General features: G+C 41.2%; 1 protein-coding gene across 3 annotated transcripts in view; it reads right to left on the reverse strand.

Moving 5' to 3' along the window:
* The window catches only part of SLC24A2 (solute carrier family 24 member 2), a 244,763-nt gene that overhangs the window by 23,933 nt on the left and 199,331 nt on the right, over positions 1-21,499 (reverse strand). For all 3 annotated transcript variants that reach the window (XM_087444672.1, XM_087444671.1, XM_087444670.1), the window contains one exon: positions 3,972-4,112. In XM_087444672.1, the coding sequence (XP_087300798.1) occupies positions 3,972-4,112 (141 nt within the window). The remainder of the gene's footprint in view (positions 1-3,971; positions 4,113-21,499) is intronic.

The following is a 21,499-nucleotide window of genomic DNA, read 5'->3' on the forward strand; positions in this document are numbered from 1 at the left end:
ATTTTCAATTTTCATCAAAGACATGTTCCTCATTAAGGTTTACATTTTAAAAAGAAGCCATTAATTTAAGAAAACTGTAACAGTGAAGCCCACATTAATTATCTGAGCTGGAAGTAGGCATAATCAAACAAACGCTGTCATATCATTTGCATATAAATGAAGTGGAAATAAAAACAAGTGGGAGTACTATTTACTCTGAAACTAGATGTACACATTTTAAAAAAATCATGTTTTCCTTGTAATTACTGTCGAGGTTTGGGCCGTTCATCACCATGGGTAATTCAAAAACTAGCGAGGAGGCAGAGCTGCCAGGCCCTGAGGAGTAACGAATGTCTATTACTTAATAATTTTCTCCTCTCTCCTCTCCCTGGATGTTTTTTCAAGAGGCCCTTGTGACAGTACATGAGGACTGGGTAGACTGCAAAAATGGCCACAACACTTTGCAATTCCTCCCATGACGAGGTGAGGTCCTTTTCCCCACCCTGTGAATCTGGGCTGGCCTTCTGACTTGCTTTGACCAACAGAATGTGGTGGAAGTGATAGCGTGCAGATTCCAAACTAGATCTCAAGAGGGCTTTGTGGCTTTCATTCTTGCTGCTCTTGGAACTTGGCCATCATGTGAATAAGCTCAGGCTAGCCTGCTGAAGGAGAAGAGACCATGTGGAGCAGAGACGAGTTGTTCCAGCTGAGACACTCCTATGCCAACAAGCCCCCAGCCACATAAGTGAGCAGCAGAACCGTCCAGCTGAGCCCAGCCCAAATGGCCCATTCACAGAATTACAGGCTAAAAAAATGCCTGTTGTTTTAAGCCACTAAGTTTTGGGGTGGCGTGTTACAGAGCAAAAGATAACTGATACAAGATCAAACCTAATAAAGTTCTTCTGTGCCAAGCATGATGAAGAAGCCACTTATTGGCTTTTGTATCAACTGGCATGGTTTCTTTCATGTAGCATTTCATATACACAAAGGACGACCATATAATTCATCTTTCAAAGCAGTATGCTTTGAGAATAAACTAGGACTGTCCCAGGTGAACTGGGAAGTACGGTGACCTTAAATTTGCAATATCGTAGTGATGGTTATCTCTTTACTCTTTCCTTAATCACAGGATGTCATGGCTGGCAGAGAATCTATCCATTTTCCAACCCTCTATTTCACAGAGGAGGAAAAATGAGGTCCAGAGTTGAGAAGTGACTTTCCCAAGGTTTCACAGCTCATGAGTTGTGTGGGAAAAACCACCACAGTCATCGTGGTAGGGTGAGAATGCTCTGGAGTCAGGAGGCTTGGGTTCGAGTCTACTCCTCTCACAAATGCAGCTGTGTAGTCTTGCTCTGTAGTTAAATGTGGGCATGCTTTGTTTCCTCTACTACATTTAGAGCTCCTTAAAGATAGGAACTGTGACTTCTGTGTCTTTATATCTCTCTTAGGGCACAAGCCTGATACTTGGCATATAATAGGTGCTTAATAAATATTTGCTGAGCAAATCTAAAAACAACCAAATGTTCCACCTGAGAGTCTTATTTCTGCTTGAGACAGCACACAGTATACTCAGAAAAAGACAGAAAAATCCAGTCCATCTCAGGGATGTCACCTCGGGATGCAATGAGAGAAAGATCTGTGGGCTACCCTAGCCCAGGCTGCAGGGGCAGGCTCTCAAGGTGCACCGGACGTTGAATGCCCCGTCAACAGTATGGCAGAGGAGAGCATCATGCACAGCGCATTTGCATACTTTATACCCCTCAGGATGATAGCATCAGCCAGGGCAGTTGTCATCCAGGTAACGACTGCCGTGGTGGAGTCCTGTGTGTTGTCCAAGAGTTGCTGGTTGAGAGCTTTAATCTTCCCTGACAGCTTGCTTGATCTTTCAGTTGAGATCTTGGAGAAGATGAGCACTTTGCCAGCCCTTGCTCTAAGAGTTCCATCCAGCCCTGAGAGCCCAGGGCCTTGAGTTATTGGCATCTTCCTCCCATTCCTGCACATTCTCCTGACTGCTTCAGTGATTGTGTGCTGACATCCTCTTATCAGTCAATCGGTACCCCCTACTCTGGGCCACACCACCCTGGGCCTGCTGCGGGGATTTAGAAAACCACGTCTGTCTGCCTCCCTGATTTTCCTCCCAGGCCGAGCAAAAGCTTTGGGCTGAACAGCAGAGCAATGGAAATAGAGCAAGTGAACGAGTGCATATGAGCACGCACATCTCAGATGTGATGTGAGCCCAGAGAAAACTGAATACATTCCAGCTCTCTGGCTGTAGGTTTCCAGGAAGCCAGGCCTTTGCATAGAGCAGCTGCTCTGCAATTGCATCTTGAATAGAGAAACCTAAATACTGCTTTAAGTGAGCCACATCTGTTACATGCATCCTTCACTAGGAAACTGCTAATGTCAGGAGTCCTTACATGAGGAGGTCCTTTCCTGGCCTGTCCTTGACAAGACATGGCTCTCCACAAGGCTGGATTATTTATAGGTCAGGCTAATGGGAAAAGATTTTTATTCTGTCCTTTTCAAGGGGTTTCTTGAAGACTTATGCTAAATTATGCTGCATGTTACCACAGTATTCTACTCCAAATGCTTTTAGAAATGATGTTTCAGATTTCCACCTTCCCTAGAAAGTGACCAGGCATGAGTTAGTTAAGTTCTTTGTGCCTAGGTTTCTTTCTACTTATGCCTGTAATATAATATAATAATATTTTATGTATATATAAATAACATACTATATATATATTTTTTTTTTCTCCTAAGATTCCACAATATAGTTTATTGAAAATACCTAGGGTAGAGTCTGATACATAGTAGGTACACACTTTTGTTGAATGAGTATGTGTGTGTAGGGCCATAATAAAAGGTAGAACTGTTTCTCTTTATTTCTCATTAGTTTTTACCCTCTGGGGCAATGGCCCAAGAACCCAGGTTAACAACACTGGGAGGGGGTGTTCTTTTGATCTGATCTACATTCAGATTTCACTTTGCTGATCATAAGATGGTATTGTGTTCACAGCATCCAGTACATAATGTTAGATACTAATATTGATTATAGTAATGATGATGATACAGGAAGGAGATCAGACATGTAGGCATTTACACTATACAAATGAATTTCTTTTTGAATTGAATGAATAATCCATGAACACAAATGGTCAACAAAATGTGAGTTTCCCTCCTGCCTCAGACCTTCAGTTCTTCTTCTCGAGACAATCACTATGGGAGTTTTAAAACATGATTGCAAATTCTTTGACACTCCTCCCATCCAGAGTGTCATGTGCTATAGGACACTGATATATTTTAGGTGAACTTTTTGTCTCCTCCCCTTTAATCAAGACAGACTCATGACTGCTTTAACCAATAGAGTACAGTGGAAGTGACTCTGCGTGACTCCTGAGACCAAGTCATCAAAGCCCATGCAGCTTCTGCCTTGTGTTGCTGGAACACTCACTCTTAGAGCCCTGATCTCTTATGTAAGACATCAGACTCTCCTGAGGCCACCATGCTGTGAGGAAGCCCAAGCCACATGGAGAGGCCACATTTAGGCTCTATAGTAGACAATCCCAGCTGAGCGCAGCCTTTGAATCATCTCTGCCCAGGTGCCAGAAACATCGGTGAAGAAGCCTCCAGATAGCTGCAGCCCCCAGCCATTTGAATCACTGCCAGCCATTCAAGTCTTCCCAGCTAAGGCCCTAGACATTGTGGAGCAGAGACAAGCCATCCCCAATGGGTCCTATTCGAATTCCTGATCCACAGGATCCACGAGCAGAATAAAATGGTTGTTTCACATCACTAAGTTTTGGGGTGGTTTGTTACATAGATTTGATAACCCAAACAATCACTATTATTGTGTATCTGTCCAGAGAAATTTCAGGCATTTATAAGCATACACATATGTCACCCTTCTTTTTAAGACAAATAGAGGCAGACTATGCATACTGTTATCTACGAGGCTTTTAATAAGGAACCGATTTCACAAATGCTTTACTCACAGGTTTGCGGACATCAGGTAAGGTAACCCAGAGAGGAAACACTATGGGTAAAACAATTAGGAACGTGATTTGTTTGCGGGTGTTGGAAGGCCAGGTCAGGCTGAGCGGCTGGTCCTCCTCATCTTCACCCGTCTCTGTGGTCTGTTGTAGAGAGAGAGAGAGAGAGAAAATAAACAAAAAGGACACTAACGTCCACAGGCCACAAAGCAAGGAGGGAAGCTCCAGACCCCATTAGGAGTTTTCTTGGGCCATCTCAGCAGCTTCATCCGTGTAATTTTTAGGTTTGTAAGAGAAGCCCATCTGTCGCAATGTGAAGCCCAGGAACAAACAAGACATTGCCCTGCCATGAGAATTTAAGAACTTTCTTTTCTCTCTCTGAACCTCTTCAGCTTCTCACTTTCATAAACTGCTCGTTCAACTGGAGTGGACTGCAGCTACAATCCATGAACTTTTTATGAGAAACCATATCTGCAGAGCCAAAGACCCCAGTGTCCACCTTCTCCCCGTCCCTTCTCCTTGAGCAGAAAGCCACAGGATTCAGAATCCTTGGGCAGAGTTGTTTTTGATTAAAAATAAAAACATTTTTGGGGCTGGGCTGGTGGCATAGTGGTTAAGTTCGTGTGCTCCGCTTTGGTGGCCCAGGGTTCGCAGGTTCAAATCCCAGGTGCGGACCGATGCACCGCTTGTTAAGCCATGCTGTGGCGGCGTCCCATATACAAAATGGAGGAAGATGGGCACGGATGTTAGCTCAGGGCCAATCTTCCTCAGCAAAAATAGTATAAATAAATAAAAAATAAATAAATAAAAACATTTTTTTGGATCATTGATTTGAGTGGGCAAATGAGAGTAACCACAGAAACAATTCAGTAACAATACTCAGTTCCCTTCACTGGCCCTGGAATAGCTAAACTCATGGATTATTGTGTGGTTGTGTTTTTAACCTGCTTAATCACCTCGTTAAATTCTAAACCCTTTTACTTGCAGCCAAAGGCTTATTATGCAAACATATGCCCCATTCTCAGAGAAATAGTCTGGAAGCAGAGCAAAACTGAACTTGTGGGTGTCAACCGCACAGGGCCCCAGAGCCAGGGTGTAAACTTCAGAGTTGCCGACTTGGCAGCAAGTGGCCCGGGTTTTATTCGCTGCCCGCTGAAGTCAGCAGCTTCTGAAGTCCCAGAGCTAGAAGAGACAGAAGGCGGATCTGGGCTGGCAGGACGACCATTAGCCTGTCAGGCGGGCTCTCGGAGCCTCCAACACAGCACTTCAGACAGCATCAATCACTCCCTTCCCTGCTTGTTTAAAAACGAAAGTGCAGCAGCAGGACCCAGCATCAGATCTAAAAATATCAACAGGAGCTTTTTCAGGATGCTTCCTTTAGAGACCATATAAATAACCCGCATAGGCCTCATAAAGCTCCTGCCCCCGTGGCTCTTGCCTCCAGCGTCATGCCCTACTTCAGGCAGCCGCGCTGACTCTCACCAGCACCTCTCTCCCTAAGGAGCTGGCAGCTGGGGCAGGCTTGGGCCGGTTGGCAGAGCGGAAAAGGAGGAAGCTAGAGGCAGGGCTGCATATGAGGACCGACTCGCTGCAGTGTTGTTTATTTATTTATAATTTAAACTCTGATACTGCCAAAGGGATTTGTAGAGGTTTTCACAATCACTCACACTTTCTCTCCAGGAGTTTAAATTAAAAATAAAAATAATAAAAAAGGAATCTTAAGCCATACTGAAAAAGGTTGGTAATAACGGGTTCTTTCTTTTTGAGCGTATGTCCTCGGCAGTGGGTAAAAGACTGTATAAACAGCAAATATGAGGGAATTAAGAGGATTAGGTAAGAAGGCAGAATTAGGAAGTTGGTGCACTTTATTTTGGTCATCCGGATCCTCATTAAATATACTTCTCATGCTCTTCATCCCTTTGCTATGCAATATGTTGGAAAAGAAGAAAGATCTAAAATCAATAATCTACACTTCCACCTTAGGAAACTAGAAAAAGAAGAGCAAATTGAATTCAGAGTAAGCAGAAGACAAATAAAAATCAGAAAAGAAATTGAAAATGAAATGGAAAACAAGAAGTCAACAGAGAAAGTCAACAAAACCAAAAGCTGTTTCCTTTGCTATGCAGTTCATGAGGTCTAGCCACTGCTTTCTCTACTCCATCCTGAGGGCTCTCAGCCCTAATGGGAGCTTGCAGATGCTCTCCCTGGTTCCTCTTCTGACCACTTCCATCTCCTCCCAGGAGATGTAGCAGATGTAGGAAGCATCATTCCCTATTGGGCTCACCAGCCTCCCAAGGAGTCAGCTGACTACATGAATAATCTCTGTGTCGTGGGCCCAAGGAGGATTAAGGAGACAGGTGCATTTTAACTGTTCCCTCACAGATACGATCTTTCTGTTTAACCCAAATGACTGACTTTCCCCTTCCCACCTGGTAGATGCCTCAGAAACAGGGAGGACCATGGGAAAGTTGAGACTCTGCATCATTCCTAACAAGTACCCCATCTCCTGCAAGTAGGTGGTTTTATTCAGGCAGAGGATTCCAGCACTTCCTTGAAGACCCATCAAGCTGATCTGATGGGTTCATAAGGCTCCTCCCCCTTCCAGGGTTGACATTCCCTTCCCCAGTCTGGTCCCCCACTGCTGTCTGCAATCTAGCAACTTCTCTCTAAACTCTAAGCTAACCTTTTTCTGAGAAAAAAGAAAAGCAACTCTTTATGCCTCATATCATTTTAATGACACCAACAGATGGTGACATTTCATCAATAACCCTTCTGCTTATAACCTACGGATTAGCTCCTTTCTCCATCTGCCAAAGTCACCAGGCAGGCAGTGCCACTAGCAAATAGCAGAAAATAATTGTCTGTTTAGATGCATAATCTCTAAACATACTACTGTCCCATGCAAACAATTAGCTATATTGTGTGGCTTCCAAAAGCTGCATTTGAGGTGGCTGTTGCTAGGGTGGAAATGGAAAAGGAGAAGAGATTGTGTCTTAGGCTGTATAAACAGTGTTCTCCATGGGGACTTCATGGCCTCTTGGGGACGAGTCCTGCTATAGAGACGTACAGGAGCCCAGAACCCTGGGGTGGATTCGAGAAGTGTCCTGGGAGCAAGGCTGTCAGCATATATTACAGGAAATTGTCTTTGTCTTCTTGCCAAGTGCAATCTCACTCTGGTGTTCAATGGTGACAGCTTGCAAGCTGGTTAGAAAAGTGGAAAAAGAGTACAGTTCCAAGTCTGGGGCCTGTTTTGCCTTTGCCCAAGCTGGGGCTGCTGGCATGGTGATTAGTCTCAGCCCTGGGGAGAAGCTTCTGAGGTTTGGGCACTGATTATCCAACTTTTCCTGGCCTTGTGGCATCCTGGCTTTGACCTTCCAACAACAATCCTTACCTCCTAAAACTTCTGCGGAGTGTCCACAGAAAACAAAACAACGCACAACGATCCAGAAAAAATTCAAATGACTTTTGATATAAGCATTTAAAATAGTTTGAGACCTGCTGGGATATCTCTAGAAGTCCTAGAACTGTGCAAAACCAGGGCCAGCAATGACTGCTTTAGGGCCTTGTGATCTCTGATATGGAAAATCTGGGACTAAAGCACACGACTCTAAGTTTCCATGTGGTGATGTGCTGGTCGTTAGACCTTGAAGGAGTCAGCGCAGCGTGGTGGGAAGAGAAGGCAGTGGAGAATCAGGAATCCTGCCTACCAGTCTCTGTGATTCCTTGGGTGGTGACCACCATCATCTGCAGGTGTTCACTGAGTGCCTTGAGGTGGAAAGCAGTGCACTAGGTCCTAAAACTCTTGGTCTCAAGGAGACTTGGATGTAAAAGAGGGCACAGAACAAATGGCTCCAAAGAATGTATTATTTATCCAGTTACAGGGATGCTGGCAGAATATGTGGTCTTCTCATTGTTCTCCAGTATCTATTCTGCCTGTTACGGATTGAGTTGCATCCTCTCCAAATTCATATGTCGAAGCCCTAACCCCTAGTACCTCAGAATGTGACTGTATTCGGAGATAGGGCCCTTAAAGAGGTGATTAAGTTAAAATGAGGCCATTAGGGTGGGTCCTAACCCAGTATGACTGGTGTCCTTATAAGAAGAGGAGATTAGGACTCACAGAGAGACACCAGGGATGTGCACACACAGAGGAAAGGCCATGTGAGGACACAGCGAGAAGGCAGCCATGTGCAAGCCAAGGAGAGAGGCCTCAGAGAAAAACAACTCTGCCCACACCTTGATCTTGGACCTCCAGAACTGTGAGGAAATAAATTTCTGTTGTCTAAGCCACCCAGTCTGTGGTATTTTGTTACAGCAGTCCTAGCAAACTAATATACTGCCCTCTGCTTTAGTGATAGAAAGCCCACCTTTACCTAGGCCTGGAATAAGGCCTCCATTTTCAGCCTCCCTTGAAGTGAGGTGTGGCCATGTGATTAAGTTCTGGTCAATGGAATGTAACCGGAAGTATCCTCTGCAATTTCTGGGATGTATCTTTAAGGGTGGAGGTATATCCTTCATCACTCCTTCCTCCTTCCTGCTGGCTGGAATGTGGACATTTTGTCCAGAGCTTCAACAGCCATCTTGGACCATGAGGTAGAGTAACAATATAAAAGATCTGAGTTCTGACACCCATCAAGAGCCATTCTAGCCCTGGACTGCCCATGCCAACTTGAGAGAGACATAAAATTCTATCTTGCCCAAGCCACTGTTGGTTTGGGTTTTGGTTCCTCACAGTGGAACCATCTCCTGACTGATCCAGTGTCCTCTTTATGAGGAATCAAGGGAGAAAAATCTTGCACATCTCAGCACTAGGAAAAGTCACGCTTCTTCTGAGAAACTTTGAGAAATCTAGAAATACCGTGAATCAGGTAAATGATACTATCTTTTTTCTTTGTTTTGCACTGGGGAGTTGAGAGCCAAATTTGTCACCCCCATCCAGCAATCAGGGCGCTGAAATCTGTGCTCACCGTGCTCCAGTCTTACACCTTTCCTTTCCATCCTTTGCTGACTTTTCTAAAGACTATTCATTTTATCTCTTTTCATCAGATATATTTTTGCAAGCAGCCATGAATCTTTGTGAAACAAGGTGGAGCAGACCTAAAAATAAAACTCCTCAGTGGTCCAACAGAATTTTTGGGTTAACTTTGTGAGAGAGACAGGAGAGAGGAAGAGAGATGTTATTTTAAGTGACAACTTGTGACAAATGGACAACCACCTTCTAGGATCCATTTATCAATACTGAAGGTTGGAATCTGGAGGTCTGGCTATCAGAACTCCTACAGACAGAAGAGAACAGTTCCCGGAGTCAGTTAGCATCTATTGGGAGGGCTCTGGAACAATCGATTTATTTTTATTTTTATTTATCTAGTGGATGGGAGGAGTAGCAGCAGCCTTTCTGTTTGTGGCCTAGTATCATGAGAATCTGTTCCACTTCTCTACATTGTGCATCTTATATTATTTCCACTCGTGCCTGGTATGGGTGGTTTGCCCCAAAATAAACATCAAGTCGTCAGTGGAGGAGCTTAAGCTGGATTCACCAGTCCAGAGATTGCCTTTATAGCCATAAAAATATTTCTTGGAAGCAACTCAATTTCTTATTCTTGTCTGTGAAGGGCACTGTGCAAGATTTCAGTATGAAGGTGAGCCCACTTTAATGCAATCTCTTCTATCAGAGAATTAAAATGAAAACCTGGAGACATCTGAAAATAGGCCATCTTCAAGTTCAGTTTTATAGATCGGTAATAACATCTCATCTCCGATTCACAAGGAGCAATCTCAGAGGATCACCTGGATCTGCCTAGATCTCAGCTCAGCGGGGGTTTGATTCAGGCCAGAGGTGAGGTTCACACTTCTCTGTCTCCTCAAAAGGACCATGCACTTCAGCACTAAGGAGTGCCACCTCTTCTCCTTGGAGGGCCCCTTCAGTGTGGCATGATGCTGGATAAAATAAAGGGCCAGTGCTTAAATATCCATGTAAAAATATAATTCATTCACTCTAAAACACTGGGCCACAGTCAAGTTGGGTGAAGGTGAAGATTTTAAGTGATTTGTACTTCTACGTAAAGAGAATGGTCCTTAACATATTTGTTGTTGTTGCTGTCTCTATAATTTGTAGAAAAAAAATCAGTTTATATCTCCATGTTGTTCAGCCACAGATGCCCACGTGAATGACCAAATGGGGCACAGCTCATGGAGTGTGGTGCATGTTAGGAATCACCAACAGGGCCCAGAGGGTCTGAAAGTGGGAAGAGAGACCCATAAAAACATTTGCTGAACCCAAGAAGTGAGGTTGGGTGGGTGCAGCAAGAATATTAAAAATACCACACAACACAGTTTTTAAAAAGGCACCAATAAAACGTTAATTATCTAGACTATGTGGGAGGCAATCATCTGCAGACTGAGGATAGTAACTCTCAGGTAATTGTAGGACACACAGTGCCTGGTGAGACCAGGGGAGCAATAAATGTTAGTCCTCTTCCCTTCTGCCACTGATCTCATATCTGTGACTAGCTGTGGGACCTTAGGCAAATCAACGGAAATGCTGGAAAACAAAAAAACACAAACTACATGTGATCCGGAAAGGCCTCTGGCCCTGGAGCACCTCACTGCCTCTTAGGCTCCAGCAGTCCTTAAAAACCATGTCATTGTGACGCAGAGCTTCTTTGTGTCCTGGAATGTTTTAATGTGGGACCATCTTCCTGTCCAAGAACTTGTCATTCATTTCATCACATGGACACTGATAGATCATGAAAGACAAGCTGCTATCTTAGACCTCTGCAATCGTTGAGAATAGGAGCTTTAGGCTCCAAGAGAAGGAGCCCCAGAACCTCAGAGCTAGAGGGGCCCTGGTTCATTAAGACCACCTCCTTCATTTGAGGACCCTCAGATGAAGTGATATGCTGAAGGAAGGTCATAGAGCCAGGCTGGGCCTGAGTGACCCCTCACTTCACTCTCAGCTCAAGGCTCTTCCAACATAGCACATTGCCTCCCTTCCTCATTCTAAAAAATAGGTATGAATGTACTTTATGTGCAATTACACAGGCTTCCCAGCTTTGTTTTTAAATAAATTCCACCTACTAAAACAAAAATGCTCACTATAGCAAACACTAAGCATGTAAGTGATATTATTTTGCTTGATTTTCTTGAGCCTAGAACTAATTTCTGGTGGTTTGGATGGCCCACATTTCTGGAAAAAGCTGCTCAGAAACATCTGACTTTTAGGTGCATTCTTTTCCTTTTCTCTGAGTCGGCTATGGACTGAATATTTGTGTCCCCCTAAAGTTCGTATGTTGAAATCCTACTCCCCACAGTGATGGTATGAGGAGGTGGGGTCTTTGGTAGGTGATGAGGTCATGGTGGTGAGGCCCTCGTGACTGGGATTAGTGAGCTAGCTCGCCCCCTTTGCCACATGAGGACACAGTGAAAAAACGGTCATGTATGAACCAGAAGTGGGCTGTCACCAGACACTTGATCTTGGACGTCTCAGCCTCCAGAACTGTGAGAAATAAATTTCGTTGTTTATGAACCACACAGTCTATGGTATTTTTGTTGTAACATCCAGGGAAGCTTTGAAGCGGAAATGAAGGGAGATTTTGAGGTGTGTAGATAGGAGGGGCCATTGCGATGCCCACTTCCTCCTCTATCTCCTTGGCTGATATCTCCAAGGTGCCAGGTACAAATTTAAAAATGAAATGTGGGTGCTGATAAGATATCAATGAATGTCAGGACTTCATATATAGGTGAAGAAGAAAGACTTGTTCTTCAGTATCTCTGCCCAAAAAATGTGCAGAAATTTAGCCCAGGCTTGATGTAGGAGGAGGTGATCACCAAGTACACCAATGGCCAAAATGAAGGCTTGAGATTTTATGTACATTTCATTGCTTGATGTCACCCCTGATTCCCATAACTGTGGATAATCCTGCACTGGCTACGTCTTTTTTTTTTTTTTTTTAGGACACTAGGGTGAATGGCTACTTCTAAAATGAATATCTAGGGGATATTGTAGAAGATGGATTAAGCCCTTTACAATAATAAGCTTTCCTGAGGCTAACTTGAGCAAGAACTGAAATAGGAGGTGGGTTATTTCCAGACTCTAGCATTCAGTATTCAAAGACCCATAGTACCTCAGGGGAAGAATATGCACAACAAAACAGCATCATCTTTAAACAGGGACTATCTGCTTCTCTTCCTACCTCCGTCCTCTTTCATTATTGAAGCATTAAATATACTCTCTTTGACAAAAGTGGCACGTTTTACTTTTCCAACTAGGTTTCCTTGGGAACTGGTGAAAAGGTGTGTATGCCTGTACAGTGCGTGTGTGGGAGGCTCCTCGGGAGAGAAGAATTGAAAGTGCCTTACCTAATGAAGGGATTGTTGGAGAAGGACTTAATAGACAAAGAAGACCCACTGTCACTCCAGAGCATTCTTTTACGACATGATTAAAAATTAACTGAGATAATCCATGAAAAGCACTTAGAATAGTGTTTGGCACATAGTAAACACTCAATCAATGTTAGTTATTATTATTTTTAATAAATGTTTAAGAAAATAATTTCTTGAAAGACATTCAGGAGAAAGAAGTTTGACGAAATGAATTAGGATACTTCCAGCAATAAAATTCCGTAATTCAATTATTTGATGTGAAAGTGGAAACTGCAATAATTTTGTTCCTCTATCTATCCATCAACATTTATTGAGCATTCATTGGCTGTAGTGATGTCCACAATCTGATTTATTTCCCTCTTAAGTAAAATGAATAAATAGAAGGCCTTTGTAAATAAGATGAAAGGGAAACAGCCCTAGGGAGAAAAATGCTATTTTATCTCAGAAGGTAGGCTGTAAGTAGACTTTCTATCAGAACACAAAGCTTCCAAGCAGAGTAGACTTTCTATCAGAACACAAAGCTTCCAAGCAGATGGCAAGACTCACAATATTGTGACACCTTGATTCTGTGTTTTGTGCAGAGCTAAAAACAATAGCAGAGTTGGAACTCTCAAAGGTAAAATTACCAAAAATGCACAGTCACATTTAATACCATGAAAGGCTCTGAAATCAACAGCTATTTGGCAAGTAGAAGGTGCCTCCCAAGAGACATTCCACAGAGTGCTCTCCATTTTGTAAGCTTAAATCACATCAGTGCTTTAGTACAAAGAAAATCTATTCAAAACTGAGATCTGTGAAAAAAGACAAATATCTGTATGGTCAGTGTATTAGTCTAGTTGGGCTGCCATAACAAAACACCACAGATTGGGTGGCTCAAGTTGTAGAAATTTATTACAAACGCTCATCCATAAATACCAGCTGGCTCAGGGACAGTAAGTGGTTCTTATTTCCATTTTTTTGTAAACTGATTGGCCAATTAGTGGGGTCAACATACCAGTGTTCATTATGTTTATTACAGAAATAGAACATCATGCTATTGGGATATGGAATATGGAAAAGACGAACCCATAAAAATATTCACTACTGGGTTGTGGATCATTTTGCTCTCACAGACCCAAAGACCTGTACTCAAAAATCTCTAAGTGACACAAAAGAAAATGAATTTTTGGGAGCCCGGAACTACAGTTCAGGACTTGACCAACAAGGTGTGTTGTGAGTCATTTTGAAAGCAAACTCCGAGTTCTGGGATGGGTCAGCTAGGGGCTCTTAGGCTAAGGAAAACTTCATTTGCCACTTGCCTTGTCTCTTTGAAAAAGGAGTGAAAACAGGAGAGATGGAAGAAGAAAAACTTCGTTCCAATGATGGAAAACCAGAGAGCCACATTTGGAAAAATTCAGTTACTCAACTCTAAGATGAGTCCTTACTGACTGGTATGGATGGAATGTTCGTGTCCCTCCACAATTCATATGTTGAAGCCCTAACCCCCAGTGTGGCTGTATTTGCAGATGGGGGCCTCTAAGGAAGTAGGTAAGGTTAAATGAGGTCATAAGAATAGGCACCTTCAGTCTTGGAAGGTTGTGTGTTTCTAGGAATTTATCCATTTCTTCTGTTTTCCAATTTGTTGGCATATAATTGTTCATAGTAGTATCTTATGATCCTTTGTATTTCTGTGGTGTCAGTTATAACTTCTCTTCTTTCATTTCTGATTTTATTTATTTGAGCCCTCTCTTTTTTTTCTTGATGAGTTTGGCTAAAGGCTTGTCAATTTTGTTTGTCTTTTCAAAGAACCAGCTATTAGTTTCATTGATCTTTTCTACTTGATTTATTTCCACTCTGATCTTTATTATTTCCTTCCTTCTACTAACTTTGGGCTCTATTCTTCTTTTTCTAGTTCTTTTAGGTGTAAGGTTAGATTGTTTACAAGCATAGTTCATTTTATTGTGCATTGTTTTTTGTGCTTCGCAGATATTGCATTTCTTACAAGATCCTCCACCAGCAAAAAGATTACGACTCACTGAAGGCTCAGATGATGATTAGCACGTTTTAGCAACAAAGTATTTTTTAACTGAGGTGTGTACAGTGTTTTTGTAGACATAATGTTATTGCATACTTAGTAGACTACAGTATAGTGTAAACAAAACTTCTATATGCACTGGGAAACCAAAAGATTTGTGAAACTCACTTTATTGCAATATTCACTTTATCGTGGAGATCTGGAACTGAATCTGCAATATCTCTGAGATATGCCTGTATTTTCAATTTTTCTTGTTTCTTGACATAGGCCTGTACTGCTATGAACTTCCCTCTTAGAACTGCTTTTGCTGCATCTTATAGATTTTGGAAAGTTGTGTTTCCATTTTCATTTGTCTTAAGGTATTTTTTGATTTCCTCTTTGATTTCCTCATTGACCCATTGGTTGTTTAGTAGCATGTTGTTTAGTCTCCACGTGTTTGTGTTTATTCCAGTTTTTTTCTTGTAACTGATTTCTAGTTTTATACCATTGTGGTCAGAAAAGATGCTTGATATAATTTCAATCTTCTTAAATTTATTGCAACTTACTTTGTGGCCTATCCTGGAGAATGTTCCAAGTGCACTTGAAAAGAATATGTATTCTGAGTTTTTGCATAGAATGTTTCTATATATATCTATTAAGTCCATCTGGTCTAATGTGTTATTTAAGGCCAATATTTCCTTATTGACTTTCTGTCTAGATGATCTATCCATTGATGTAAGTGGAGTATTAAATTCCCCTACTGATATTTTATTATTGTCAATTTCTTCCTTTATGTCTGTTAATATTTGCTTTATATATCTAGGTCCTCTTATGTTGTAACATAAATATTATGAACATTATATCCTCTTCTTGGATTGACCTCTTTATCATTATGTAATGCCTTTCTATGTCTTTAGTTCCAGTCTTTGTTTTAAAGTCTATTTTGTGTGATATGAGTATTGCTACCCCAACTTCCTTTTTATTTCCATTTGCATGCAATATCTTTTTCCATCCTTTCACTTTCAGTCTATGTGTGTCTTTAGACCTGGGGTGAGTCTCTTGTAGGCAGCATATAGATGGGTCTTGTATATTTACCCATTCAGCCACCCTATGTCTTTTGATTGGAGCATTTAGTCCATTTACATTTAGAATAATTATTGATAGGTATGTACTTATTGCCACTTTGTTAGTTTTTTCTGGTTGTTTTTGTAGTTCTTCTCTGTTCCTTTCTTTTTTTCTTGGTCTCTTCCCTTGTGGTTTGGTGGTTTTCTTTAGTGTTATGTTTGAGTTCCTTTCTATTTTTTATGTGACTATTGTAGGTTTTTGGTTTGTTGTTACCATGAGGCTCTTATATATTGAGCTACATATCTAGCAGTCTATTTTAAGATTACAATCGCTTAAGCTCAAATGCATTCTAAAAAGCACTACAATTTTATCCCCTCTTCATGTTTTAGACATCACATTTTACATCTTTTTATTTTGTGTATCCGTTAACTAGTTATTATAATTATAGTTGATTTTACTACTTTTTTTTTTTTTTTTAAGATTTTATTTATTCATTTTTTTCCCCCCAAAGCCCCAGCAGATAGTTGTATGTCATAGGCTCACATCCCTCTAGTTGCTGTACGTGGGACTCGGCCTCGCGCTGGACGGAGAAGCGGTGCCCTGGGGCGCGCCCGGGATCCGAACCCGGGCCGCCAGCATCAGAGCGCGCGCACTTAACCGCTAAGCCACGGAGCCGGCCCATGATTTTACTACTTTTGTCTTTTAACTTTTATTCTACTTTTTAAGTGGCTGATCCACTGCCTTTATTAAATATTTGCCTTACTAGTGAGATTTATTTTTTAATATATTTTCTTATTTCTAGTGATGGCCTTTTCTTTTCCACTTAAAGAAGATCCTTTAACATATCTTCTAAGGCCAGTTTAGTCATGATGAACTCCTTTAGTTTTTGCTTGTCTGGGAAACTCTCTCCTTCATTCCTGAATGATATCTTTGCTGGGTAGAATTTTCTTGGTTGTAAGTTTTTTCCTTTTCAGCACTTTAAATATATCGTGGCACTCTTTTATGGCCTGCAGAGTTTCTACTGAAAAATCAGCTGATAGTCTTATGAGGGGGTTCCCTTATATGTGACTTGTTGTTTTTCTCTGACTGCCTTTAAGATTCTCTAACTTTTGCTGTTTTAATTATAATATATCTTGGTGTTGGTCTCTTTTGGTTAATCTTGTTTGAGATTCTTTATGCTTCTTGGACCTGGATGTCTGTTTCCTTTCCCAGGTTAGGGAAGTTTTCAGCCATAATTTCTTCAGATAAGGGATAAGCATCAGTGATATCCCTTCCTGCTGCAGGCTGCTGCGTCGAGGGTGGGGTTCCCATTGATACTGTGTCTCCATCTCTCCCACTTGTCTCTATGTGGTCCCCTGTTGTTTGTTGTGCAGAAGCTGTTCAATGAGCCCTCAGTTGTTCTTCAGGAGGAATTGCTCTACAGGTGAAGATTAGGTGTGTCCGAGGGAGAAGATGAGTTCAGGGTCTTCCTATGTTGCCACCTTGGACCTCTACTCTCTTATCTGTTCTTGTCTTCCATGTTTCTATCAATTATTTCTTTTCAAGAGATAAGTCATAAAGAGGTAAGTCAAAAAGCATCTCTTTTTGGAAGGGAACACCATCTGAGACATTTATATTGCCTTCTGTGTGGACATCCTGAATCAAGAGAGCTAACATTTAAGTAGCAAACAGATTTTCAGAGAAGTGATAAATCTCTGCCTGCCTAGTGGTAGGAAATAATTCATGCCTCTTATAATACCACCATATGGTTTCTTTTATATATAGATTTAAAAAAATCTAGTATCAAGAATTTAGCATATTAAACACAAAATGATAAGGTTTCACTCAGCAATGGTAACCTGAAAAAACTTACATGATTTTGAATTGAAACTAAGGTTTCAAAATATTTTGCTGTGAGTGATGAAGCTGTCTAGACCTAAGTTTTCCAAGAAGCCAAGAAACCATTTTATTATAATGTAAAATGGCATTTGGAGAGTCTGGTGAAATGCAATTGCTTTCCTTCATTTTGCATTTTGCCCAAATAATTCCGAGGTGCAACCTACGGACAAGATGGATTTTTTTCTGTATTGCTATTGTGAATTGTTTTTGTATATTTTTCATGGGCTTTGTAAATCCTGCTGATACAAATCATAAAAGATTTATCAACATAAAAGCTACTGGAAAATCATAAAAACAAATTCAAAAATCATTCTCATTGTTTTATTATCAAGTACATTACTCATAGGAACAGTAATATTAATGTCAATATTTTTTTTTCAGGGTGGTAATGGAGTTTTTTCCTTTTTATTAATAGTCAGCCCTTAATGTATCTTATGTAAATGATTAATAGACATTCTTCAAACTCCTTCAGAAAGCACAATGACAAATGGCGTTATTAACAGTAAGATTCTTAGTGAATATATAATTCTTTGTCAGTACTCAAATTTAGGCAGACACTCAAGAGTCTGATCTTTATTTATTTCATTTTAAAATGTGTTCAAAAGGCCTTTGAGTGCATCTTAAGCAGTTGGTAAATATTGTCCAGGTCATTTGATAAAGGAACTGGACTTCAACTTTTCCTTAAAAAATATATATAAAGATTGAAAGAAAAAAAATTAGTCCTGGCCTCTCTCCCAGCACTGCACCTGGGCTCTAGGAGAGTCAGACACAGACACACATCCCCATTTCCACCAAAGCCTCCATTTCTTGGGTGCCAGAATCCTCTTGCCATGTTTCACTGATGTTCCAAGAGATTGAATAATCTCAGTAATAGGAGGAAATGTGGTCTTTGGCTGTTTTTAAACTTTCAAAATGATGAACCTGGCTGTTCCACTTTAATCACTTAAAAAAGATACTTGCTCTTTGAATAATAGGAAGGTTTGAGGTTCACAAACCCTCTGTTAAACCTCACCACTGCTAAGAACGTAAACATTTGCTAACTAAGGGTAATATTTTAGGAAGAAAGACATCATATGGATTCTAGGTACCATCTGCTTGGATAATCTTGGAAATCCCTATCAGAGTTAACGTTTTTGACCAACATTTATTATGAAGTCTCCCTAAGGAGCTCTAAAATCATAGCTGTAACTTTAAACCACAACAACAACCCCAAATAAATCGCTGTCCTTGATAACAATGCTTTTTTACCACCCCTAGAGATCTAAATTTAATACTAGAGAGTTATCTTTATGATTTTTATTTTATTTTATTTTTTTGAGAAATCTAAAATCCCCATCTCTTCCATCATCTTTCCCTACTCGTCCTTTACTTAATCACATAATACTCAAACATTTTCATCACCACTGTGAGGCTTTATGAAAGCAGATCTTAAAAACTCTACTGAGTTTAGGTAAAGACCAATCAATGTTAGACTGGAGAGAAATAAGTCAGGGCTGAATTTTCAAAGGGAGAAAGGAAGGGCTTAACATGGGAAGGTGATATTTAAGTTGTAAAGTGAGAAAGTAAGAAAAAAGCCTGCATTTTACACGTTCTCTCTCTCTCTCTCTCTCCCCCCCTATATGTTTGTCTGTCTGTATGGGTGTGTAAATATATATATATATATATATATTTTTTTTTTTTTTTTCTCTTTTTCCTAGGGATGTGATTTTCTTATATCAATCTGTTTGGCCACTGGTGCATCTGGGCAACTCTTAACCAAAGCAAGGACAATTCTGATTTCCATAAGGACACAGAGAAATTTTAGAGGCAAAATATAATAAAAGCTGCAACGTATAAAAAGCCATTTCACAATACATGGAAATGTAGGACACAATAAAACAAAGTTAGATTTTCAGCTTTCAGAATCTAATAAATTTGCAAGGCGTTTCCCCTTCTCCTCTCTCACTGTGAGCGTGTATTCAAGGGGTTTTGATGTGTCATGCACCAAGGACTATGAGTCAGCAAAGCAGGAGCTTCATGGAGCAAGCCAGCCAAGGGCAACCGCCTGGCTGTTGTCTAGACTGGCAAAATTAAAATGTAAGAAAATACTGGGTTCTGGGTGGGAGAGAATATTTCTTTGAATTGTCTTTCAAACCTGGATAAATTCCCCACACTGAAAATCTGGAAGGTTGGTAAATTCTCGGTGGCAGCTCTAATCAGTTCTCTCCGTGTTAGGATCGACGGTGTTGTGTCAGCCATCATTAAGAGAAGATAATTAGCACTAAGTCGTTTAAAAAGTCAAATTATTTCTCAGTTCCACAGAATATACAAGGGAAGCAAAAAACCTCCTGCAAAGGGCCTTCCTCTGTGAGAGAGAATATTTTAAAGTGCTCTTCGTGGCCAGGGTCAAGTCTGTACTGAAGAAAGCTCTCAGAGATGAGGTGTCAATGCAAAATGAGTTCACTTGTAAATAGGGTTTTTTTTTTTTTTGTGAGGAAGATCGGCCCTGAGCTAACACCCCACGCCCATCCTCCTCTTTTTGCTGAGGAAGACTGGCCCTGGGCTAACATCCGTGCCCATCTTCCTCCACTTTATATGGGACGCCGCCACAGCATGGCTTGACAAGTGATGTGTTGGTGCGTGCCTGGGATCTGAACCTGCAAACCCCGGGCCGCCGCAGCGGAGCGCGCACACTTAACCGCTTGTGCTGCCAGGCCGGCCCCATAAATGGGGTTTTTAAAACAGCAGGTTAATTACAAGACACAGGCTAACCTCTCGGGAGAATACTAGCGATGAGTGTGTGGTGCGTGGGGCTCATCATTTCCATTAACGAAGTTGGGATGCACACCTATTCTTCATGTAGCTTGAGAAAAATATAACTGAGAAAGAAATAAAACTAACACAATAAAGAGGTACTGAAGCATTTCTGTGACACTGTGCTTCAGGGGGCCTGAGCATTCCAATTTCACGTCTTTTTTCTGACTCTGGAGTCATAGCCCTCATTTACCCCGTTGCCCGGTCTTTCCAGCCTGGACACCTCAGCATCATCTACAACTTGCTTTTCTTGTTCACTCTCTATGCCCAATTTATTACCAAATCGTCTCAATTCTGCCTCAGAAACAGCTCTCAACTCCAGCCATTGCCATCCACACCACAGCTAATGCTTGGTCTAAGGCCTTGTCATCTGGGCTACTTAACCATTTAAAAAAAGTTTTACTAAGCACTGGTAATAATAGCAAACACCTATTCAGTGCTGACTATGTGCCAAGAACTGTTTTAAGAGCATTCTATTCTCACAACGATGCTCTTACTATCCCCCATTTCACAGAGAAAGAAAATGGAGAACAGAGAGGTTAAGTAGCTTGTCCAAAGTCACACAGCTGGTCAGTGGCAGATCTGGGATTTGAACTCATGTGGTCTGTCTCTGGAGACTCTGCTCTAAATGACTAACGCATACTCCTTCTGTTTTAATATAACACACTATTATTTTTAGTTGATGCATTTGTTTTTGAATAGGTAATATAGTTAACTGGTTCAAAATTCAAAAGCTACAGAAGGCTATGTACTGAAAGATGTATACAGAAGGCTACCTCTCACCCCACTTCCCCATCACCCAGGCTCCTGTGCTGGAGGTGATCAGCAATGACCAGTTTCTTCCCAAGCAAATGCTTATATATTATTATTTCTCTCCTTTTTTTCTCTTACACAAATATAGTATGCTGGGTGTAATTTGGCATGTTGCCTTTTTCACTTAACAACATATATTGAAGATCATTCCATATCAGTGCATGAAGAGCTTCCTCATTCTTTTTCTTTGTTTTTTTTGAAAGACTGCAGATGGTCTAAACTAGGGGTGGGCAAACTTCTCCTGTAAAGGGCCAGACAGTAAATATTTTAGGCTTTGTGGGCCATATGGTTTCTGTCACATATGCTGCTGCTGCATTTAAAAAAAAACCTTGAAAAATGTAAAAACATTCACGGCTCATGGGTCATACAAAAACAGGCTGCAGGCCAGATTTGGCCATGAATCACAGTTTGCTGATCCTCGAACCGTGAAGCTCTTAGCTCACTGCCCTGAATCCAGTCATCCACTCTGGCCCCTTCTTGACCATTTTGAATGAGCTATCTTCCTAGCACACAAATCTGATGCTGCCACTGCACCCTTTAAACCCTCCATGGCTCCCTACTCCCAAGAGAGTGAAGTCAGACTGCTCGGCAGTGCCTACAACACCCT

The sequence above is a fragment of the Ceratotherium simum genome, chromosome 20 (assembly GCF_057802395.1).
Source record: "Ceratotherium simum simum isolate JZ-2026a chromosome 20, ASM5780239v1, whole genome shotgun sequence".
In the NCBI taxonomy this organism is placed as follows: Eukaryota; Metazoa; Chordata; class Mammalia; order Perissodactyla; family Rhinocerotidae; genus Ceratotherium; species Ceratotherium simum.